Source organism: Lethenteron reissneri, chromosome 34 (assembly GCF_015708825.2).
Source record: "Lethenteron reissneri isolate LAM-NWPU_2019-01 chromosome 34, ASM1570882v1, whole genome shotgun sequence".
NCBI lineage: Eukaryota > Metazoa > Chordata > Hyperoartia > Petromyzontiformes > Petromyzontidae > Lethenteron > Lethenteron reissneri.
In genome coordinates, this window is record NC_083812.1 from 8,518,485 (window position 1) to 8,544,670 (window position 26,186).

Genomic DNA, 26,186 nt, shown 5'->3' on the forward strand with positions numbered 1-26,186 from the left:
ACAGCAGCGTTTGGACAAGAGGCTCACGAGCGAGTCATGGAGCTAGTCGTTGCAAAGATTTCATTTTTATTATGATACATCGATGACCAAGTGGAGGGGGTTGAATTTCGTGGGTCTCCTGACTGTATATAAAATCAAAAGCCAGGGGGAACCATCGCGAGTAGGACTCCCCCGCCCCCCCCCCCAAATGCCAAAGTGTGGCTTCAACTTCCTGGCAATTTCTGCCGGTAATTATAAAGTAAAGCAATTCCTAAACTATTTACCAGGTAAGGCCCACTGAGCTATAAAGTTATTTTTCAGAATCGAGCTGGTCACAAATTATAGTCAACAAAGTGGCTTATCATGTGGAAATGTATAGCAGCCAAATAATCTAAACGCATGTTAATTCTAAATGTGGAGGGGAAAAACTGTAAGACTCGGAGAAAAATCCAAGCAACCACGGGGAGAACATGCAAACTCCAAATATGCAGCAGGCGTCACGGTTGGGGTTGAATCTACGGTCTCTTGTATACCAGGCGAGGTAGCTAACATCTCGCCACCTGTTTTTTTATGTAGAATAATTCATTAATATGTCATACCCCAAGTATATCTACACTAGAATGTAATAACCATGGAGTAGCCAAGTCTCTTTTGTCAGAGAGATTGAGTAACATCCAGCTGATTTGTCCTGGCTTCTGATTACTCTAGCTCAACGTTTTTTTCCTTTCTTTCTGCAATTGAGACAGTTGAATTGATGAATCACAGGACTGGACACTGGAGAGTCACGTGATGTGACTTTCACATGCACACTTGTGCATGTGAACCCTCCTTTGAAACAAGGAGAACAAACTCTGCCCTAGTTCTGTCCAGTATGGGTGACTTAGCGGCTAAGTCTTTGCCGCTAAGCTCATGAGCGCAGCGCTTTAGCTCAGGCTCTTTCAGGGACACAACATCAGTGGATGTTTTCACAATCCTTGCATTTCACAGGTAACGCAAATATATTGAGACTAATTATTCACATTTTACATCTGATAATTTACCTCCCTGAATATAATTGATATTCTGCGCATGTTATACTGTGTTAGAATATTGTACTCTCGTCTAGTGTATAGTATTTAACTAAATGTTCATTGGATTGAGTGGATCTCCTTTGTGGCTTTTAATAAAATGCCGGGAAACACAACTTTGGGCACCCTGCAATGAAAAAGGACTCCCCGTGTTGAATCGTGGCAATGTGGGTAGCTTTCAATACCACTGCTGAGTGTGTAACTGCACGAATGCTTTCTCCAGGGTGATGTGTGCAAATTCCTAAGAGGATAAAAGTAGAAAAGAAGATGGCGAGCATTGGGAAAAGGCCTAGCAATGCCCCATGCCTTGGTTCCCCTGGTAGAATCAGCTTTCTCACAATGTAAATCATTCCAGCAACTACCGTCTTGTCTATTCTCTGCTTCGACGCAACTCAGAGCACTGGGACAGCATCTCCGTGTAGCGCAGTGCAATGTATGTGCAGAATTTGCCACTGCCTCTTTATCCTGTTGTGCATGAATCCCATCAGTGCAATAAATGATAATTGAAGAAACTGATTTATAAATGATTTTATGGGGCTCTTTGACAAATAACTTGCGGTGTTTCTCATGCAATGCTGGCACAAAATGGTTGCTTTTGCAAACAGTCTTGTGGGAGGTTTAGCATTCACAGGCAGATGACATAGCAAGGATAATTTCAATCTCAGCATGCCCACACTAAAAGGGTAGTTTATTTGGCCACCGTGAAGTACCTTTGTGTTTCTATTGCCAGGTGCCCTGTTAACTTTGTTATTGTTCAGTCTTGATTTGTTATTGTTCCTTGTATTAGACTAATGCACCATGCTCTGCACTTGGGGTGACGTTTGGGTAATGGATTTGGCTCTTGACTCAGGTGCCGGTGTGTTCTTCCTGGCATGCACGGAGGCCGATCAGATTTGCTTCCTCTTCGACTGCTTCGTCGCAGGATTTGCGTCACCAAGAACCTTCCGCAGGGCACCCACGCTGTCCGGTAAGAGGGCAACGGCGACCCTGTGTGTGTGTGTGCGTTTTTTTAAGCAAGACTTGAGGCTACTTCCAGAGATGAGCTGCCATGATTGATGTGATGGTTAGCACACAGGACTTGCAATCCATCGCCTGCCAGTTCGGTTCATCCTCCCGGCAGTTGAAACAAAGTGGCACGTTTCTTATATCTCCCTGCCTCTGTCCACCCGGCAGTGCAAATATACACCCTACAGTTAGTCAATCAACTGTTTTAGTGGGATAGATTGTGGGTACACCCACCTTTTCAAAGAAGTCTGCCCAGCGCAGAAGATGAGGCCAAATACCCCCTAGCGGGGCTCTGTAGAGCTTCCATATGCATAGCAGGAATGATTGTTTGGCTTGCTGGCTAGGCAAATTGTCATGCCAACTGGGAACCGCTAACCGGTTTACTCTGTAGTCTGCTAAAGGCTATTCCATGAACATCACATAGCGCTTGGCAGCCTAAGGCTAATACAGGAATAAATCCTCCCTTGGTGGAGGGCTTAATACGACACCAACTGAAAGTCACTTATCCACATCAAACGCTACCACATAGCTCTCTGATGGGATTTTGAGTCGTATTGTGTGTTCTTCGGTATCATGTCCGACGTTTCACTCTATGTCCAGGGAGCTTGTTCAGGAAGTAACTCGTCATATATATTGCTAAACAATGCGTGGCACAACCCGAAAACACATCGCATAGCTTGAGAGCTCGTGCGATGTGTATAATATACAACATTATTTCTCTTGGCTTTAAAGTATTGAACACTATATACATTTGTCCAGACAGTGATGTACACTTTAAAAAGCATTGCATAATCATCCTTCAGACATTCCATGCTTGAATGAAAATAGTATTAGGCCCAAATGGGTCATTCTGTTTGGTGTCAACATCTCAAGTTTGGATGCAGCTGGATTTTATGGTGTAAAATGGGAATTAAAAGTACACTTCAAAAGCATGAATTCGTACTTGGCCACACACACATACAATCACAGTGTTTAAAGCATCTGTAGAGTAATGTTATACAATAACAGTGGTCACACACATTGAAATGCTGGCGATATATCGCATGGTATAAAAGAAATCGTACACTATGACATAAAGCAGACTTTCTTTACTCAGCAACGTGTCTAAAGAGACGCCTTTTATTTCCCTCAGTCTCTTTCACTTCACCAGTGACGCTTATTTCTCTGATTAATATAAATTGCTATTGATGTGTTTTGAAATAGTCATGTTTTAGTTACTGGTCGGTGGGATGTTATTATTTTACTGCTCCGAGATCCAAGAAAAGCCTTTAGTGACTCCTCTTAAGGCTGTGTCGAGCAGCTTCTGCTTGGTATGAAATTTGGATAATTCCCCACTGAGTATTCAATCCTCATGTTTTGTGTAGAAGGTAAAGGTGCAGCACTGTAAGTGTTTGCTCATTCCACTGCTGGTAAAAGGGCCTCCACTTGACGGAGGTCTACATAACTCTTTTAAAGCATATATTCTTCTACGCTATTTTAAAACAACTATTTTTATTTTAGCAGGTAAGGCCCACTTAGTGATAACTCTTTTTCACAAGCAAGCTGGCCACAAATGATAGCGAAACGAGGTGGTTTATATTGAAATTCATAGCAGCATATTTACTCTAAACGCATGTTTCTAAATGTGGACAGGAAAACTAGAGGATCCAGAGAAAATTCCACACGACCATGGGGAGAACATGCAGACTGCAAATATGTAGGCGTCAGGGTCGGGATCGAACTCATGCCAGGCGAGGGAGTTAAAATCTGACCACAATGGCGCTGACTACATGTCTTGGAGTAACAACACTTTACCCCACTACCACACGTGACCTGCCACGCAGCTAACTGTGGTGGACCCATTTATATTGCTGGGTGAACAGAGGCAGGGGGATAAAATAAAAGACCATTATTTAAACTGCCGCACCGGAAGACTGAAATCAACGGCCTATGGGAGCACAAATAGAATATAAGATTGAAAGAGTTTATAATAAGATAGAGTATTTCAAATGCAGTACATGTCAATGTATGGAATGGGGCTCAGGCTATGTACAGGGCTCATCCCCCATGCTTGTGCACTGTGCAGTAATGCCCAGTTCCTTTCTCATCATCACATTGAAGCAGAAATAGCAACGTGAATTATAACCTCAACTTAATTAACACTGCACCCACTGGGGACAAGAGGAGTGTTTGACTCAATCATAATAATAATTACTTTAATTACATTGTGCGAAAAAGATACGTGTAAAATTCACAATAAAATATTGTAATGGTTAAGCTGCTGATGAATGTCTCATAGACTATGGCATTTCGTGCTTTCTCAAAGGCCATGGACTGCCGTTGATCAATTAAGGTTGAAAACAAGAATACATTGGCTGTGTCTATCCATCCTTTGTAGCAGGAGACCAAGATAACGCTTGTAAAAAATAACCAATATATACAAAATGTTAGTATAAAGCAGTGTTGCTATTAGAAACTTACCCTGTAGAAAAATTTGCTAATTAATTAAAGGGTGTCCCAAAACTCGGCGATTAAGAAAATCCGTTGTGGTCAAGACACTAATGTAACAGCATGCTGCTGGAAACCATTACAGGTTATATGCATGCTTTTTATTCCTTGTTTAATGGCTAAACTTGCCAGGCTATTCTTTCCTGAATGTCTACTGGGGCTTAACACAATTCTATGAAGTGCCGTGAATTATCCCCTCCAGACATATTTTTGCACTATTTAATACTTGACTTCATCATTATTCTAAGAGTACAAATTCTGCAAAAAATATTGATTAAATTAGGACCCTTGTTGTGATTCATATCACCTATACGCTCTGTTGGTTTCATAGCCACAAATCTTAATCGCTTTTGCTTTATTATCCATCCAAACATTCAAACAACCATGGTGGTTGTTTGAAATTATTTTACCACACTGGTCAGTGCGGCTTGATGAAAGGTGAAATGGCCAATACTACTGATGTTAGCCACAGTCAGAAATGTAACATAGGTGGCTGGGTTTACAGTGCAATGTGCTAACCACTGTTGAAAACATTTACTGCGGTGATTGGGATGTAGACTGAATATATTTAAACAAAACTATACAACTTTTCTTTTGCCTGGTAAGGCCCTCTGAGCTATATACAGTGAGGGAAAAAAGTATTTGATCCCCTGCTGATTTTGTACGTTTGCCCACTGACAAAGAAATTATCAGTCTATCATTTTAATGGTAGGTTTATTTGAACAGTGAGAGACAGAATAACAACAAAGAAATCCAGAAAAACGCATGTCAAAAATGTTATAAATTGATTGGAATTTTAATGAGGGAAATAAGTATTTGACCCCCTCTTAATCAGAAAGATTTCTGGCTCCCAGGTGTCTTTTATACAGGTAACAAGCTGAGATTAGGAGCACACTCTTAAAGGGAGTGGTCCTAATCTGGGACCATAGTCACCAAGAAAACAGTTGGTAACACACTACGCCATGAAGGACTGAAATCCTGCAGCGCCCGCAAGGTCCCCCTGCTCAATAAAGCACATATACATGCCCGTCTGAAGTTTGCCAATGAACATCTGAATGATTCAGAGGACAACTGGGTGAAAATGTTGTGGTCAGATGAGACCAAAATGGAGCTCTTTGGCATCAACTCAACTCGCCGTGTTTGGAGGAGGAGGAATGCTGCCTATGACCCCAAGAACACCATCCCCACCGTCAAACATGGAGGTGGAAACATTATGCTTTGGGGGTGTTTTTCTGCTAAGGGGACAGGACAACTTCACCGCATCAAAGGGACGATGGACGGGGCCATGTACCGTCAAATCTTGGGTGAGAACCTCTTTCCCTCAGCCAGGGCATTGAAAATAGGTCGTGGATGGGTATTCCAGTATGTCAATAACCCAAAACACACGGCCAAGGCAACAAAGGAGTGGCTCAAGAAGAAGCACATTAAGGTCCTGGAGTGGCCTAGCCAGTCTCCAGACCTTAATCCCATAGAAAATCTGTGGAGGGAGCTGAAGGTTTGAGTTGCCAAACGTCAGCCTCGAAACCTTAATGACTTGGAGAAGATCTGCAAAGAGGAGTGGGACAAAATCCCTCCTGAGATGTGTGCAAACCTGGTGGCCAACTACAAGAAACGTCTGACCTCTGTGATTGCCAACAAGGGTTTTGCCACCAAGTACTAAGTCATGTTTTGCAGAGGAGTCAAATACTTAGTTCCCTCATTAAAATGCCAATCAATTTATAACATTTTTGACATGCGTTTTTCTGGATTTTTTGTTGTTATTCTGTCTCTCACTGTTCAAATAAACCTACCATTAAAATTTTAGACTGATCATTTCTTTGTCAGTGGGCAAACGTACATAATCAGCAGGGGATCAAATACTTTTTTCCCTCACTGTAGTTTTTTTTCAGAAGCGACCTGGCCACAAATGATAGCTCTACAAAGTGGCTTATCACGTGGAAAATTATAGTAGCCAAATACGCTTTTTATGCTTATGTCTCTAAATGTGGAGGGAAAAACCAGAGGACCCAGAGAAAAATCCACGCGACCACGGGGAGAGAGACATGCAAACTCAAATATACAGCAGGAGTCAGGGTCGGGATCAAACCCAAGACCTTCTGTATACCAGGCGACGTAGTTAACATCTCGCCACTGTGGCACCCATCTTGGTGATATCTTTCCTTACCCATGATTGGTTAGCTAATGACTGTCACCACTCCACTCTATTGGATATAAGGCATGATAATGCTCGATAACTAATTCATACAGTTTTAACATTCATAATATAGCTTTTTTGGGTTAGATCATGGTAAATATAAATGTGTCGTTAAACCTGCCACCACCCGACAGCCAATTAATAAGGTTCGTCACGTAAACAGAACATGCCAAGTCATTACCAGTACAGCACACTGGTGTGTTGGAGAGCAAATTCACAACATTTAAAATATGAGTGTGGATTTACTCTAAGTGTGTTTACGTGACAACCCTTACTAATTGGCTGTGTTGGGTGGTGGCTGGTTTAACGACACATTTATATTTACGCGATCTAAACCAAAAAATATTTATTATGGATATTGGTCGCGAAAGCCTACGTGTTAAACTGAGTTTTAACATTATTGTGTGTCGTCGTTGAAACTACTTTCCAATTTACAAAAAAAACATTCCTAACTCTTTAATATAAATGAACAAAAATATCAAACAAGATTACGTTATTTATAAAGGGAACCTTGTTTTTACGTAAATGAAATTATATCTGTGCAGGATTGTACGCTCAGAAACAGAAGTAGAGGAATTGGCAGGTGCAGGGCTATATGTGTCTTGTGCATATGCCTTGGCGTTTAGATAGCAGAGGACTGGTGATCCTTATGAAACCCAACTCCTGGGAACTATGCAGACATGTTTGCGCATTCATTTTTAACAATATTCCATCCTTGTGTGCTGAGCCTAACAGCCTGTTGCATATGCCGATAAAATAAGGGCACCATGATGATGATGATGATCATCATCATTGTTAAAATAATTATCATCATCATCATTAGACCTCCTTTGCCAGTACCAAAATATAATAATCAAGGTTTCAGTTTTGTTGCCAGAAAAAAGGGGAAAACCCCTATTATTATAATTAACATCACCATCAAAAGTACACTTGTGCTGACATCATTACGACCAGAATGGGACCGACCTAAACGGGTTTCTGTTCTTGTGTTGTTGGCTCACCATATGGTCTTGGTTTCTAGTTGACATTTCAGTTCATAGGATTATGCAAGCTTCCCCAACCCCTGCCATGAGGTCGTGATATTGTCACTCTTACTTTGTCACTCGTACTTTCGCCTGAGCCTGCTCGTGGGCAAAGAATGCTTTTGACCGTGCTCTGGGTCGTAGACAGTTGGGGTCCAGGGGCTAATGAGCTGGAGATCAGGTTAACAATACCAATTTTGTAAACCGTTCTAGATTAACGCTGCATCTTAGGCCGGTATAAACAATGAACAGACTCTCAGAGCAGTCTCTCGTGTTACAAATGGGAAACCATTCAAATAAAGTTATTCTGTTCTCAGGGTTTTACCGGCTGTGTAATATCTCAAATTGAGCTTCAATTACAATAACACTGGTAATTGTGAATAAAATGTAAAATGCTTGCTTTTTTCTCTTTTTCATATATACTCTATACAGCGAGTGAGATTATTTCTTCTTGACATGCTTAACTGCCTCCTGTCACTAATAATAATGATGCAGTTTGCAATAGTACATCCATAACGGCCCTTACATGCATTGCTAAAATAGTTCTTCTCTGACATCTATTTATACTCTTATCTGTAAAGGTTTTCAATGTAATAATACACTTTGTATATAGACTGTAACACAATTCCTAAAATTTTCGGAGCGAGCAAAAGCATTATTTTAGTCCCTAGAGCGTTAAATCTCATGAAACTTTTCTTTGAACTTTACATGCTTGTGTTCATAAAACGCCTCTTTCCATGGTTTATCACTTTAGAGTCTGAAAACGTCTTCAGATAACTATAGCCCAATATATGTAGCCGATTTCAAATAAAGTAAACATTGTTATCTATGCAATAGATATGGCTTCAATTTAGATTACTCCAGTCGGTGTTTGTAACACTGCAATTATCAATATGCTGCCGAGCGAGACACTTGATGGCTCACAAATCAGTTCACTCATTAATGGAGCCACTTAACACAAGTCAAAAGTTGGATTCTTGCTGAATCAGCAATGTCTGGTACTGTACAGTATAGTGAATACATAAAAAACCTTTTCTATCATCATTGAGTACCGCAGTTATAGGTATTGTCCAAATTCCAGATTTTAAAATGACCCACAGATGTGGTGCTCCAAGTATCCCTTGCAAAATATATCAATTGCAATTGTTGATAAATCCATAAGAGGTTTTTTGTGTGTGTTAGATCACGTAAATATCAATGTGTCGTTAAACCCGTCACCACCCGACGCAGCCAATTAGTAAGGTTTGCCACAAAAACAAAACATGCCAATTCGTGCCTAGTACAGCATACCAGTGCGTTGGAGAGTAAACCCACAACATTTACAATCTGAGTACGACGTTTCGCCAGTAACTACAACTAGCATCATCAGGCGACAGCCAGATTTGTGGAGAACTCCTCCTGTTTCGTTCTTAAATAGAGGGATAAATGCGATGTCACCTGTCAGCCAATGAGGTGCGGAGGCCGGGGGTGGGGGTGAATGCATGCATATAAATCAACACATTGAAGGGTTATCACTTGTAATCACCATCAGTTATGGTCTATCCACTTTTGGACGATGGCCTCCGCCATCCGTCACCATCTTTCTCGATCCTGCGATGAAGTGATCCACCATAAAGCTGCATATTAGTTGATTCGCAGCATTGTTAGTATAGATGTGTACAGTATTCCAACTACAAATGCTGTACATGGTCATGCATTCCCTTTGCAAATAATCACAATGCTCGGCCAGTGTTAGGCTTGGCAGGTAGTTTTTCTTTTAAAATTACCATTTGTTGAAGAGGAGTGAAACATCATTAATCATATGAACGGTTTCCTTATGTGGAATGCCCTCGCGTGCATAAACATAGGCGTAAAAAAGCCACTATTGTTCGCTTAACAGCTAAAATAATGCACGCTACGATTCAAAATGTACATCAAACACAATCACAATGCTCTCTTGGTTTGTTTATGTTTCCATCAAAATAAAAATGTTTCCCCTTGGCCGAAATTCAGTGTGCACAATTAATCACGGATATCATTTATGGGCTACAGTAATTGGAATGCTGTGTCTCTTGGGGAAAGAAAAAACATTAATCAAAACAATCATTAATAATTCAGAAAGACAAATCATACTTGCAGAGGCCCGTCCTAAAATTGTACACAAAGCATAAAAGTCCACGTGGCCTATTTTTCCTATCGCAGATAATTCTCATAGTTTGTGGTACCGTTAAAGGTTTGTTTTAAGACTATGTTTAATAAAAAAAAAATTACAATTCAGTTCCACTTTTAGCTCGTTGCAATGATTCATAATGTGAAGTAAGCTGCTTATTGGGACTTCGTATTCTGAGTTATGTTAGCTGCCATTCAAATACGGAATTTTTTCAGTAACATATTTTTTTCCACACAGACTTTTCGAAGCTCACTTTTACACTCTAATATCGCTGCTTTCACAGAATTTATGAGCAGTGCAGCTTATACTGTACGTATGGTAGGTGTACGGAAAGTACACATTTTTTTCTACAAAAATAACATGGTTGAATTGTAACTTAAGCAATTGTCCAGGATGCGAGCCTAAACCCTTGTGTTTACGCACAGCTAATCACTCCTAATTGAGATCGTAATTACCCAGAAAACCCGTGCTTAGATGGCGTGCAAGGCTATAATTGAATTATTTACCAAAGAGGTAAAGTCAGGCAGACATCCGTGGCATGCCTTGTCCATTCAGTTCGTTTCCTTGTCTATAAATCGCTCCACCCACCCCCGTCACGTTACTCATGTCTGGAGTGAATTCCCCTTTGCACATCCTGAACACAATGGTGCATTTAACTGCCAACTCTTGGCCTCCTCGGTGGTTGCTGCAATAAGTATCCGCTCAGTTATGAGCAATACCTCCAAATGAGCAATAAGGATTAAACATCTGCATGCAACTACAGTCCATTGCTACCATATTATTTGGATTATAAGATGCTCAACAAAGTGAGATGTGCGGCCCAAACGTGTGTCCCGCGGGTGTCATGAAATTATACAAATCTGGTCAAAGACACCCACACATACAAACATACCAGATTGAAAAACGCACCCTCCTAACATTTGTTTTCAAATATCGGGGGAGGGGGAGGGGGAGTGCACCTAATGTTCCAGAGAATATGGTACAGTTATATCAAATAGCATTCCATTTGGCATGCCGCCTGTACTACAGAGTTACTGTTATTTAGAGTACGTATTGCATCGTGGACCTTGTTCACAATCCAAGAATGTTAATATTGCACAAGAGGACTGGTTGAGACCTACGGACATACTCGTCTGTCTCTGCCCCACGTGGCTAGGCATAATTTAAAAATAATTACTGTTGTTTTGGATTTCCCAGTTTAGACACCTTAATTACGCACCTTAATTATGTGGCCACTTAAAGCCCCACAGGACATTTCAATGGACGAGTAAAGCATTCATATGTCTCCTTATAAAGCTTTTAAACTACGATTAAACTCTCCGACGGTACTGTGGTTATATAATAATCTGTTTTAATGAGGCAACTTCATTAATCCCACATCTTTTACCGACAAATTCTCCCTGTCTCTTGTACGAATTTGAATTGGGCAGCAACTATAATCGATGTCGTACAAACGAAATGCATCTTAATTGAGCCGATGTATCAATTAACAACAATAATAGTATTAATTAAGGGGGTGGCACAGTGGCACACTGCACTCTGAACCTGGCACACATGAGTTCGATTCCCACGGTCCAAGACTAGCATCAGTAGTGAATGACATCTCGTACAGAGTCCTGGGGTCCCCATTCACCAACTCACAATGACCAACGTGGTGAAGTATAGTCAAGCAACACCTGTGACTTACATGGCGTGGGAAGGTCGTCATCTAATAGGGTATCGATAAAGGGCCGTCAACTGTAAACGTTATTTAATAGGAATCCATAAATCATTCAAATATAAAGAGTTCAACCACTGCACCACTGCTCCTGGTGTTGACTCATGATCCTTTTCATTTTGCATATGGATGAAATCATGAAATGTTATGGGCGGTGCCTGGGGGGGGGAGGTCTGATATTCATAAATTGGTTCAGAGTTTAGATTATTAACAGTTCAATATACACAATTAAAGTATGGTGTGTTCTAAAGTACTGTATGCTTTTTCTGCTTGTGCATAGAGAGAGAGAGTTGTGTGCGCTTGCAGTTTATTTAATAATGTGGTCATGCAGGACAGAATTGGGTCACTGCTCTGTCAGCCATGCTCCATGACCCATGAAAACGCGGGCGTGAAGAGTTGGTTTCTCGGCCATGTGTCATTACTTTCCCATCGCTGAGAAAATCGGCCTGTGCGAGATTTTAGAACTTTCCTTATTCCGTAGCTGGGGCCCGCCACATCTGTCAAACAATTTAACCGTGCCATGTGACGCTAAATTGAGAGCAGGCGAATTGAATGAGCGGAAGGGGGACACAGGTTTGGAATAATTTATTTTGCTACCAGCTTACTGTATTCAACATGGAATTGAACACTTGGTATGACAAGCGTGGTGCCAACACAACAACTGCCATCCACCAGCTGTCACTGCCTCTACTGTACTGTTGTCACCTGAAATATTTGATCGCTCGTGTTGGTGATTATGGGTAGCCAGTAAACACACATCTCTCTACTACGTGTGATTAAGCAATCATCCAGGCTGGAAAATCTGGCACTTTGCGTTAGGTTGAATCTCCATGCCTGTTACCTATTAAGGAGGAGAGAGAGAGATCGAGGACAGATCACTGTTGGATCCTACTCAGTTTTAATACAGTATGAATATTAGCATAAATGCATTCGATGTAACACATTCCCGTGGAGGGAGCTGGTAGGAATGTTGGGTTGCTTGGTCAATGGCCAGGGTCAACGGCGGCGTGGTGTATTCCGCAAATATGTCCGACTGTGAGGGCGGGCACAAGCCGGCGTGAGTAGGTTAAACGTTGAGTTTTATAAGGGCACCACGGGGTGACCAGCCCCTCCCCACCCAGCCCCACCCTACCCTCCCCACCCAGCCCTTCCCCACCCTCCCCTCTCCACCCAGCCCCACCCCTCCCATTTTTGGATGCACGACGGACGGACACAATTATCCCCTGTGGATTGGTGTAACCAGGAGGTTCCTACCAGTAAAATATCGCCGTGCTGTGTATTGGAAGGAGGGCGGCTTCAGCAACGACTGGGTAATCAAATGAAATGCGAAGTGACACACGAGTAAAGTAACAAAAAAAATGCTTTATTCAAAGCTACGGAAAATGTCTCTGCTCTGTATTTTATCCACTTCACACCCATCGTGTATTTGAATAGAATGTTCCACACACTGAATTCAACAAACACACGGCACTCGTATTCCCTAAATCAACTAAACTCTGCAAGCAATATACTATACAGTACTAGAAACACTCGAATGTTAGACTAGTGTGAAATAATCCGAATACAAATGTAGATTACGTTGCTTGTAGTACACGCCCTTCGTGTGGGATTTGTACTTTTTGTTTTAACTAAACTTTTTTTTTATAAATTACGTAATTTTAACTACTAGTACCTCGAATAAATCTGTCAGAATGGGCTGTCTTATTGCTTATATGCCAGCCATGCGACACTGTCCCCAAGAACGTCCTCTTGGCTGGCCATACCAATGTGACATATGGGATCTGGTTTCACATTCCGGCAACTCAAGGCTGGCCAAGGGGTGTCATCTCTGCTGCTGGGTATGAGCTGGCGTAGGCCTCTCGCTGTGGCACTAATTGAGCCGGATGTAGGCCAGCTTTGAATTGTTGTGCTTCGTGGAGTGGCCCACAAAGGGCATTTGGCACACATTCAAATACATACATGCTTAATTAAGTAGGAAATTGCTGCATCCTTCTGAGGAAGAAAGGGTATTTGATGGAACTGTGAAAAAAAAACGGGCTGCGTCAAGACGGCCCCTCTGCGTATTCACACGAATTGTCTTCAGTCTTCCACAGGCACTCGGGGGGGAAAGAGTAGTAATACAATAATAAAAATAAAACATAATAAAATAAAATAATAAATATGTTTTATTTTTATTATTTTATTACTTCCCTTCTACGTGACTTTACCGAAAGAACCAAGAAGATGAATCCCTGCAGTCACGAAAGCTTTAAATCGAAATGGGGAAAGAGTACTTTGGATCGTGCCACGGCTACATTATATATTGGTGTGGTGTTTTTCAACGCCTTTATATTATTGCAAACTGTTTACAGTATATATAGCTAGCATGATCATGGTTTAATAATACTTGCACCATCTCATGGGAATGCACATTTAACAGTTGAATACTTTTGTAAATAAAATGGGAGGGAGCTTATTATTACACTCTGAAGCTGATTTTTCCCCCTGTTTGGTCCAGGGAATGCACGTTTCTACTGTTGGGCTGACATGATTAAAAATGAAGCTTGAGAATTGGTTTTAAAAAGTCAAAATATCCATCATTAAATATTTGGCAGGATGGTCTGTGTGATACTTTTATACAGGCAACCTCAGAGGTACAGCTGACAAGCACCTCCAAGAAATGGTTCAACTTGTGAAATAAAATCCTAGAATTAAATTAAAACAGTCAGTTAAACTATTGCAACCAAGCATATCAGAGCATGAATTCACATAAATGTTTATTTTTTCTGTCACAAGCTGTGAAAGTCAATGAATAACATTGATCGTTTAAAGCCTCTGTGGATGAAAGGCCCTTCAATTATTGTCACGATAAAAAAGCAGCACACTGAACAATACCCACACTGTTTCAACGTCATCAAAACAGACCTGTCCGTTTAAAAGCATTCTCGAGAAGCCAATGCAATATAATGAGCAACACATTCAACTGTACTCCCAAAACATTGCAGCACATTTGCAAACATAAAAAACTGCTCTTACAAAAAAAAAACAAGTGCACACAACTGTTCAAGTTCATAGGGCTCTTATTTCCTCCTTCATGCTAATTTTACGCAGGGTTTTATACACGGGCCTTTCAAGCCGTTTCGAACACCCAATGGCTTGACACTTTGTGCTTGCTCGCCCATGAACCGCATCTTTGTCCTCCTGATTTGCACGCGTCTGTGTCTCATTTATACGAGGAGCAAAATCACTTCGGCCCGTATTCACGCCGCAGAGACTGCAAACTGTCTGTGACACCCCCGGTCCCCATGGCGCAAGGGTTTTGGGAACAGGGCACAGCTTATCTGCAGCGTTATGAATGCTGCTAAAGTCAGACACCGAATGGGAAAGCCACGTGGAATATTTCAGCGTCTGTGTGCACTCACACAGACGCTTGTGCATTTTGTTTAATTTTTTGGTGACTGCCGTACTGGAGCTTCAAGGGTACCGTTAGGAAATTGAGACTCTCCCTTTTTCTCATCCCGTAAACATCCCAAACTGCTTTGCGACACGCAAGCGTATATAACAGGCATAGCGATGCATTCACGCAAGAACCAATGAACCAATTAATTTAGCGCCGTTTGTTTTCTCTTCGTATTAACTTTTCCTGGAATTGGACACATTGAAATGTGTAATTTGTAGCTCGAACAGTATTCTTACGAGTAAACATGTTTATACAATACCAGGCATGGTGGCGCACACCTCCAATCCAGGTCACTTTGGAGGTTGATAAGAGCATGAAGATTTAACTATCTGTGTGACACTCCCAATCTGTTGCAAGGCCAGTTAATTTCAGTGATTAAATAGCTTGTCGACCACCCACATGTATGAAGTTTTGAGTCCTATCCCCTCATGAGCACACATTTATCCCATTGCTCGAGTTGTCCCCATGCAAAATACTCATTCAGGAATTGGCGCAATAGCCCATTACATAACGCTCATGTAAAATATCATTCATTATCGTTTATTCAAATGTAAATGAGAGCTGTCCTGTAATTTATTACGCCCATCACTCTTTCCATTCAGTTGCTCACGAGTCGTAGTACCATAAGCCTCTGGTAATTGAGTTTCCACGTGTATAAACCAACAAAGACACAGGGAAATTGCTGCATGAATAAGCTATCAGGTCTGCCAGGGGGGGTCACTACGCGCCATGTAAAGCCATGGCTTGAAGCACGGAGCGAAAAGTTCTCAGCATTCATCAAAGGATTTCTGAATGAAGGCACGCATGGCGATAGGGTTACATTGCACGAGGCCAGAAAGCACTTGCTTGGGCCGCAATTTTACTTTTTGACGCCGCAGGTTTCAAGTTGCGATGTCTTCACTCCCCCTGGTGAGCTAAATTGGGCCCCTGTTTTGTCAGGGGGAGCTGTAAACAGTGGCCACACATGGTGGCTCAGTTGAAAACCAGTCGCCTTAAGCAAGGCATCAAAGTTGTTTGTGTGTGCACAAAAACAGATATCTCCAGAAAAATAACCGTCCCTTTTCACACGACATGGGAAACCTTCATTCGAACTTGTTTTTGCTACTCATGATGGTTTGTTCTCTAGAACCAGGTTTTAATACGTTCAGCCACCCCGAACAGAGTCGTGCCTAGATCTCACGCGCAGCTTATAGAGTGAGGGATGATGAGGCTACTGGCGTTTGTAAAAACCCACTGGCTTATGCAACACTACACAGCACTCTTTGGAAGACAGGCTTAGGAAAATGCCTCGAGTTCTCCTGTGATGTACTCAGCTGATGGAAGTTGTGCCCGTGGCCAGATTAACTCTGGGGCTTGAGTAGCTGCAGCCCGAGGCCACAGATTTGGAGAGGCCTCCAAACAAATATTAGAACACCGTTTTATATGGTAATAGAGGAAACACCACAATAAGGTAGCACTTCAATACATCATATGGTGAATGCTGTAAAGTCATGGCATCACTGTATGTATTAGGTACCACCAGTCATGTGCCGAAATCTAAAGAGTTTTGTTTATTTTACCTTTGATTAGCTTTAAAAAAAGTAAACAACAACGGAGCGTTTTGCTTTGGGAATGGGTGGTGATAAAACAGTAATGGAGTGAAGGAATTAAATGTAGTGAACGGGGCCTCAAAACTATAACAGCCCCAGGCTCCCATCAAACTTAATCCGGTCCTGGTCGTGCCATGCTGAACATGGCTGTGGGTGTGATAAGAATGGTACACGATCTCAAAACAAAAGTGATACATTCCGTAACCATGTACATGTTTCCTGCGAAAACATATTTTTGTTTGAGCCAATTTGTTATTTCTGTATCAACATACAAGTAGAGATGCAAAGGTTGATTAGAACTGAAATTCAGTTTGTACTGTCATATGAAATGTCATGGTAATCTAATCAGATGCCCTTTCAAAGCCAGAACTTTATTTACTAATGAAATAATAATATTCATATGAGTGACTTTGGATAAATGTATTACATTAAGTGTGAATCTATGCACACTGTTTTTATATGCCTTCCTTTTAAGATTGTTGCCTGTTTCTTGCATGCATATGCAATTTAATGTGTATGCATGGTTAGATAAAAAGCAAATAAATCTGTGTTTTTGTTGTGGCGAGGGTGCTAACACAATACTAACACAACACAATACTGCTCTATATACCTAGGCATGATAGATGACATACACACACACCATTGGGCAAAAGTCATTCAAGCTCAGTAATAGAACACGTGGAACGGCTCGAGGCTTCGATGAGACAATTCTAGTTAATCCCATTCTTCATTCAAGCACAGGTGTGACATTTCCCATCGGTGTGCTATTGCTCCTTGTTATGGAAGTTGGAATTCTTTGATGAATGGACCCTCGTGCAACAGCGAGTGACTTACATATTAGGGCACATTTATACAATGTCCAGTTGATAAATTACTTTTCAATACACAATGCTTTATTCAAAACTTCCCCATAATCATATTGTCGTAGTTCAGATAACAAAGGAGGAATTATTGTGCAGTGAGTGTTCATCCTTGTTCCAGAACAGAATGGAAATTGTTTATCCTTGGGATGTAAGCATAACAATATTTAATACCCTGTCAAATATTGATATTAAAACTCTTTATCTACTTAAGATAGAGGAAAAATATTACGTGACGTAATTCAAAGCAACTACTGCATTGCCTACAACTTTTCAGAAAGGGAGGTGTCATACAATTTGCAAAGTCCCATTGTTAATGCTGCCCAGTGCATTCTATTCTTATGCATATAGCCAACCTTGCTTAGGAACTAAACCCAAGGCACTGCAGAGCATCTTCATTCATAAGCCTGACACAAACCAAACAATGACTTCCTTGTCGTAACATCTAAACTAGGACTGGCGAAGCTTCACTCTATTCTTTAAAAAAATATATGTTTTTTGCAGAGACTTGATTGTGTAAGACCCACAACAGTCAGGTATCTGTTGCCTTTTGGCATGTTATTATCTTTTTTATAAATATCCACACCAAGACAGTGAATGTATGTGTACGTTGTATGTATACTCTTAGGTTTTTTCGGTAAAGTCACGTACCGAAAAAACCTAAGAGTATGAATCATTCCAGTCACGAAAGCTTCAAATCTAGCTGTATGTATACTCTATGCACTATTAAAGACACGAAGCATGCATTGTAGTGCCTGAACGAAGGTGGTTCCACAGGGACATCGATCCTCGTTGGCACAAATGTGCTCATTCCCCTGTAAGACATCAGAAAGCATCATTATATGCAACGTTGTGTATGACAGCATGACTGGGACATAGTGTCAAAGGAGTGAAACAATTCATCTTGTACGACTCATTTCTCATTAGTGTAACATTCCTTGTGCTGGAAATCCTAATAGGCGACCGCATTCCCATGGGATTCCAAGATATCCCATGCTGGCCCATGTCAAACTAGCTAGACTTTCTTTCCCACTGCCTGAAGTGTGCCTGGCAATGTTGGTTGTTGCATGGACATGCTGCACCTAACCACGATGGGGATGAGGAATTTACACCACCAGACTCAGGAATGTGAACACAGATAAGCACCACGCAAATCACAATATGAGTATGGGAACTCATGTATTTGTTTGCCATGAGAAATATAATAATTATGTATTTACCCAGAAAGGTCACACTGAGGTTGAAGGCTCTATTTCTGGAGGATCTTGTAATATATCAAATCACCATGGAGTATGATTGTCTTCATGCAACCCAACAAATCCAGACACCATGTCAACACTGATTATACATTCACACATACTACACACATGTAACACAGGACACAAGTTGCATCATTAGCAGTATGCAGCTTAACATTTTCATTGGTATAATATCATCATAGGCATCAAGCTGCGCCAATTTTGGAAGTGGTCAAGTGGGAATTAATCCAGACACAATTAAGAAAAATTATATTCAAAGTGAATGTTGTATACGTTTCTGGTTTGGAGCCTCTGAGCTCAAAATATAAAATCTGAATATTGTCTTCTTAATTTATCGAGGCTCTCATGTAGCGAATGCAGTGTTCTCAGTACAGTCATTGAAGAGTCACAATTGAATGGCCCCAAAAATTGTGTGCTCAGAGTTTATTTATTAACAGTCAGTGTGATGAGTACAAAATGGGGAACAATTGGTGAACAGAAATTTTAATTAATTTGTCAGCCCAGTGGAGGGTGTTCACCTTTTTCAGAAAGCAAGGCTCAGTATTAAGGGAAAAGCTTTTAAAATACACAATCTGTACCGTGCATACATAGGCAAAGCTCTTATTAAAGCAGCAATTGAGACCGCTTCGTAGCAAAGGTGGCTCAGCAAAATGTATGCACAAGGCATATCGAGCGGGAGAGAAAATCGCAACATAGTTTAATCTAAAAAACAATAACCACAAGACAAGGAGCATCCTTTAAAATTATACAATTTACAGACGTCATTCATCTAGGTATAAACCTTGGTTTTGCCTCAGTGCAGTGAACTTCTATCTTAATGCTTATATATTGGTCGTTTTAGCAGCAGAGGGCCTGGTGATAAATGGGGGTGGATGCAAGAGTTACAAAGCAATGAAAATATATCGCATGGATGTGTCACAGTAAATGACTTTTCACAGATGCAAAACACATTGGGTCATCACAGTAATTTAGATGAGTGCACATTTGAATTTTTTAGACATTTTGCTTTACTACAAAAGGTTGTAGAGTTGAGCAGTGGCGCAGTGGTGCTGGCTCTCATGGCACTATGAACTCAGGGGCCTGGTGAAGTATGCTCATTTCCTGGCAGCGATTTCAGCCGCACCACCTCTACATAACAATAGGCTCAGTCAACCATTCTACACAACAAAGACTCATTTCCTGGCATCGATTTCAGCCGCATCACCTCTACATAACAAAAGGCTCAGTCCCATTTACACGCACCTTTACATAATCCGCACCTAGTTTACACAACAAAGGCTCATTCCTAACAGCGTGCTTCAGCCGCACCGAACCTCACAATAATAATATCCAGGGCCTGCCTTGGCTCCTTCCACCCTCAACCAGTATATATACAAGGACTGTTTTCTTGGAATTTCTCTCACTTGATACAGCTATCGTGCTGTGACGGTTCCACCTGAAGACAGAAGCTTGTGTTGCCTCCGAAACGTCGTTATTTTTATTTTATTTTTATTTTACTTTTATTAATTTAAAATTTTTACCTACATGACTTTACCGAAAAAAACCTAAGAATTTGGTCAAAGAGCCCATGCTGCCGGCAAGGCGTGGAGGATCTTCCCATCCAGCAATGGATTTATCGAGGGCCGGACATTTACATCGCAATAGAGGTTGTGTTTTGAAAAGGAAATTTTTTTTTAAGCATTATTAACTTTCATTGTAAGGATTTGGTGATGTCATTTTAATGCAATACGTGACAATAGGTAAAGTGAAAGTTAAGTCAAAGTCCTCGTTGAAATGCGTGTCGGGCTGTGTTCATTACCAAGGTTGGTCTTGAGCCAACGTCTGGAAAGGCTAAATTGCAATAATCGGCATGGACTCGTTTATCCAATGGAAATCTATACTGACCAATAATTGTAAGTTAAGTCACATCCAAAATTCTGCCAAGGTTTACACAGCAATTTTGCCAACTGTCAGTGACACCCACACACGTGCATTCTTATAATTTTTTATTCTGAGCTCACTGTACGTCTGTGCATATGAATCCTATCTAGGGACTATAATCACATAGTGACTTAACAAAGGCATAGATAACATGGCCATTGAAGTCGAATCAAAACTTTTGGTTAGAAGAGATTTCTCTATTTCGTCGAAGCCCTTTTTGAGATCATACTTTCGACGTTTGACATTTCCATCCAACGATTTCATAGTCGCACGCACAATGAGCGTCCATGGAACATAACAAGCAGAGACATTCAAAAGTGCGTGGCCACTGACAGCTTTGATGTAATTTACCTGAAAACGCAGCAGCCAGCAGGGAAACGTTTCACTCAGCAGCAGTGTAATCTGTCACATTACCACCTGTGGTTACCCGATCGTGATATGCACCGCTGGGTATTGTGATGCATAAACATAGGGCAGGGCCGCCCAGTCCTCGTTATATTTGTGCTACTGCTTAGGCTTTTTCATGGTCGTCCCGGGTAGCTCGCTCTCTCTCTCTCTGATCTGTTTTCAGGTTGTACTGCGTGTTCTTTCGCGTGATGTCCGACGTTTTGCTCTATGTGTTGAGAGCTAAAGCATGTGGTACAAAACGTCAGACATCATGCAGGTGTAACTTGAGCTGGCTTCAGTGGAGAGTAGTTATATGTATATATACACATCTTATAGATGCTTTTTGTTTATTGTTGTTGCTTCAGGGACCATGCAGGCCACTAAACTAGAGCCAATGTCCCAGGAAGGTCAATTTACAGTGGCCTAACATAGCTTTGCCAAGATCGTTCATCAGAGTGCCATGTGACACCTGAGTTGTTGATTCATAACTTTGACTACTAAACTTAATGCTTAAAAACATGTACAAAAAACGGATCAGGTAGTACGTATGGTTAAAGTCATTTTGTATTCCACTCAATGAGCGTGCCAGCTTCTTTAACATTGAGCTGGCTTCAGTGGACGTCAACACGTAACACACAGAGGTGACATTTTGCAGACTGGAAATCATCATTAACAAGCACAGCTTCCAAAACGGAATAAATACAAAGTGCAATGGGTAAATACAAATGTGGAAAATGGACTTGCTATATATATTAGTATTACATTCAAGTTTGCATAAACTTAGTAAAATTAGTTGTCAGTTCTTTGGTAAAAAAGAAATCAGTCTATTCAATCGCTTGAAAAACATTTAGGGTTGTTTGATTCGTTGTTACCTTATATGTTTCAGCAAATAGCACATTTGATCAAACTGAAATGTTTAAATGTTGTTGGAAATGGCTGAGAAGAACACAACCTTTTAAAAAATGATAAACCCACAGTAGTTTGTATTACATTTATTCAAAACAAAATGTAATTACTTCATTTACTGCATTCAAATGCACAATTATTGAAATGCAAAACTCTTTGAATGAGACGTACGCTATGCGTGAAAACAAAACAAGTGTTAAATCATTCAAATGTTATTCTTGGTTATTTCGGTAAAGTCACGTAGAAGGGAAATAGTAAAATAATAAAATAAAACATAATAAAATAAAATTCTCACGACGTTTGCGTTGTGGCCGAAACGTCATGAGAATTTTATTTTATGTGATTTTTTTTCTCTTCTACGTCACTTTACCGAAAGAACCAAGAATATGAATCCCTGCAGTCACGAAAGCTTTAAATCGACATTAAAATGTTGTTCATTTCCGCTGATCATAACTCTCATCATGACTAAGGGGCCATTTTTATCGGTGGGCATGAATAAGCAATGCGATAAGCGATGTGAATAGCTGGCACATGCATTTGTACAATAAAAGCACGTTTTGGAAAAGTATAAAATGCAAATATGAATGTCTTTTTTTTGTTTGTTCTCGTTGCAGCTGTTCACCCTCGTGCTAAAGCAGCGCGGGCATTCACAGACAGCTCCGGCGTCTCCGGATCGGCAGACGAGCAGTCTGATGGCAGCCCGTCAGACAGCCTCATATACACCTCCATCCAGCAGCTCACGGCACGTGCCAGCCCCCACCCCCGCCGCCTCGAGGCAAAGAGGCTGTGAGCAGCAAACGAGCAGCAGTAGATCTCTCTCTCCCTGTTCATATCCACAAGGGTGATCCGTTTTACAGTATAGCCCACCCCACTAAGATAATAGGGAGAAATTACACAATGATAGATTGTGATTGAGGGCTGCCAAGCACGACATCCTGTGAACGCAACAAATTCCCTCCGGTTTCTTAGTTTTCCTTTTTGCGCGTTTTAATAGGAACCTTGTCACGGCATTTGAAATACTATTTTGTAATTCGATTTCCTCTGCGGTGGCGCACGACCGGATTTCTCCCCGGGAATGGATGGCCCGCGCGCCTCTCCAGGCGTGCGTGCGCGCACCGCCACAGATCAGCGAATGCGAACCACCGGAGTCCTTCTCTGTCCCCCTGGACGTGACGGAGCCGTCGCGTTCACAGTCACTCTTTCACCCGCTGAGAATGCACGAAGAGGATCATTGGAAATCAGTGGGATTTCGATTTAAAGCTTTCGTGACTGCAGGGATTCATCTTCTTGGTTCTTTCGGTTAGGTCGCGTAGAATGGAAATAATAAAATAATAAAATATAAACATAATTAAAATAATTCTCACGACGTTTCGGCCACAACGCAAGCAGCCGTCCTCAGGTGGAGAACAGGTCTGTCGAGAAGACAGAGTCTGAATGACACGCCCCAGGCTTGGAGCGACTATTTAGGCTGGGATGGAGGGGCAAAGAGCGTCTTGACAAAATAATTTGCATATCAATAGGAATTTTGCATATTTATGGGAAATGCAGATATGCGATTAGTACTACAAACCTCCTACGCATTTCACAAGTAGTGCTAATCGCATATCTGCATTTCCCATAAATATGCTAAATTCCTCTTGATATGCAAATTATTTTGTCAAGGCGCTCTTCCCCCTCCATCCCAGCCTAAATAGTCGCTCCAGGCCTGGGGCGTGTAATTCAGACGCTGTCTTCTCGACAGACCTGTTCTCCACCTGAGGACGGCTGCTTGCGTTGTGGCCGAAACGTCGTGAGAATTATTTTATTATGTTTTATTTTTATTATTTCATTATTATTTCCATTCTACGTGACTTTACCGAAAGAACCAAGAAGATGAATCAGTGGGATGTCTATGAATGGATCATCCTTGTGTTTGTGGCGATACGTTAATTACATCGCCTGCTATACGGTGGAGGACGTGGGTTCGATACCGACCCTGACGCCTGCTGTATATTTGGAGTTCGCATGTTCGCACCGTGGTCGCGTGGATCTTTCTCCGGGTCCTCCGGTTTTTCCCGCCACATTTAGAATCAACATCACGCGTTTTCAGTATTTGGCTGCGATACATTTCCACATGATGGGCCACTTGTTTCAGCTATCTTTTGTGGCGAGGTTGCTTCTGAAAAAGAGCTTCATAGCTAAGTGGGCCTTACCTGGTAAAATAAGAATGGTTTCACACCTAGGCTTTCGCGACCAATATCATCCATAATGCAGATTTTTTTTGGGGGTTACATCGTGTAAATATAAATGTGTCATTAAACCCGCCACCACCCGACACAGCCAATTAGTACGGTTTGTCACGTAAACAGAACATGCCAATTCGTTACTAGTACAGCACACCGGTGTGTTGTAAATGTTGTGGCTTTGCTATCCAACACAACCGGTGTGTGGCTGGACTAGTAACGAATTGCCACGTTCTGTTTACGTGACAAACCTTACTAATTGGCTGTGTCGGGTGGTGGCGGGTTTTAACTACACATTTCTATATTTATGCGATCTAACCCAAAAAAAACCCTGGATTATGGAAGACATTGGTTTAATTTAAATATACACACACAGACCCTGGTTGTGGCAATTCTGCATGAAGCTACCTCATTTTACAACTAGGATCATTGTCAAAGCCAGCAACGTGCACTGCCTCAGCATTCATCTATGGAAATGATTGCAACTGCTAATGTGAACATAACGTGTTTTAAATTGCCTCTGTTTTTTTATTGGCAGAAAAAAACCTCGTGTAAGTATTTGTACTGTGCAATGAGACTTTTACAGTAAGATGGAGCACAATCTGCAAACAAATCGTTTCTATCTAATTATGACAAAACCAAGACTACAATGCAATACCCTCCCAGGGTTCAGCAACCAAAATAACAAGAAGAGGCAGTTTTTTTTTTGCGAATTTGGTAAACACAAAAGAATACTCAGTATTTCAAGAATCGCATTGCACGTGAATACGAGACGCAAGGTTACCGACTGCTGATCTAGGAGGATTTGTGGGGTATTCACTCTGGAACTTTCCTCAATACGTTATGAACAGGAAGTAAATGCTATATATATATGAAAGAAACCAATTTGTCACAGATAAAGACGAATATATACGTCTAAGTTTTATTTGGTTGTTGTGTGAATATTACACTTAGTATTTCCTAATAACTGTGTACTGTTATGTTGCTGCACAGATGCCACCAGAAGCAAAGATAGCCAGGTCCCCACTCCTGCATAGAGCTTCCGCTGTGATTACTGACAAGTCCAGACTTCCCACGAAGCCCCACCTGCCATCGCCGGCGACAGAACCATCCCGGAGGATATCATCAGACAGCGGGATAACGACAGTCACCCGCTCGGGCTCGGGGTCTGCCTCGGGCAGCTTCTCTTCTTGCTCTGGCAGTGCCGGCGGCTCGGCGAGTGACGAGTTTGAATCCATCCCAGCCAAAGGGCCAGAGGCCTCCTCAACGATTCCACCGGCCTTCCACCAAGGGGCAGAAAAGTCCGAGTGCCGCTTTCCGTACGTCACCAACTGGTGGTATGCCGTGCCGCGCAGGGAACTCCACTCGAATTGCCCCAGCACCTGCCTGTACAAGGAGAGGCATTCGCAGCAGGAGGCGGGGAAGTCGGCCCCTTTGAGAACTTCAGACACGGCGCAGAGGATGGATGCTGCCACGGCAGCAGAGCCGGTGTCATTAGAAAAGCACGCGTCAATCAGAGCAGGCGACGTTCCCGTCGAGACAGAGGCTTGTACCAGCTACGTACAAGCCGCCAGAGCGCACGTTGGAAATGTGACTGAGCCCGGAGATTGTCAAAGTGGACACCGTGCCGGCTCTTCGAAGGAGACCTTTCAGGGGGATTTGGCCGAGGCAGCTTTGCAGAGGCTCATGAGGTGCTCCCTGGTGCAACCGCAACCTTCAGTGTCCTCTGCAGCGCAGGAGGCGGCCGGCGCCACCGCATCTGGAGCGTGCGCTCGAGGGAGCCACCCGATCGCATCGACAGATGTTGCGGTCCATTCCGACGAGATGCCGCAGACGGAACTGGAGCCAGCACTCCAGTGCTCCGCTGTCCACACCCTGACGCAAGATTACAGGGGACCCCACAGGATGCCAAGCGGTGGCCAGATCACCGCTGAGAAGGTAAGATGATAAGCAACTTTTTTTTTCTACCTCCACTTGCGATTAT

At 41.9% G+C, this 26,186-nt stretch overlaps 1 protein-coding gene across 1 annotated transcript in view; it reads left to right on the plus strand.

The window, feature by feature from the left end:
- The window catches only part of LOC133350647 (protein Dok-7-like), a 49,612-nt gene that overhangs the window by 18,013 nt on the left and 5,413 nt on the right, over nt 1–26,186 (plus strand). The window contains exons 5-7 of the mRNA XM_061565245.1: nt 1,897–2,013; nt 22,595–22,722; nt 25,196–26,140. Of these exons, the coding sequence (XP_061421229.1) occupies nt 1,897–2,013; nt 22,595–22,722; nt 25,196–26,140 (1,190 nt within the window). The remainder of the gene's footprint in view (nt 1–1,896; nt 2,014–22,594; nt 22,723–25,195; nt 26,141–26,186) is intronic.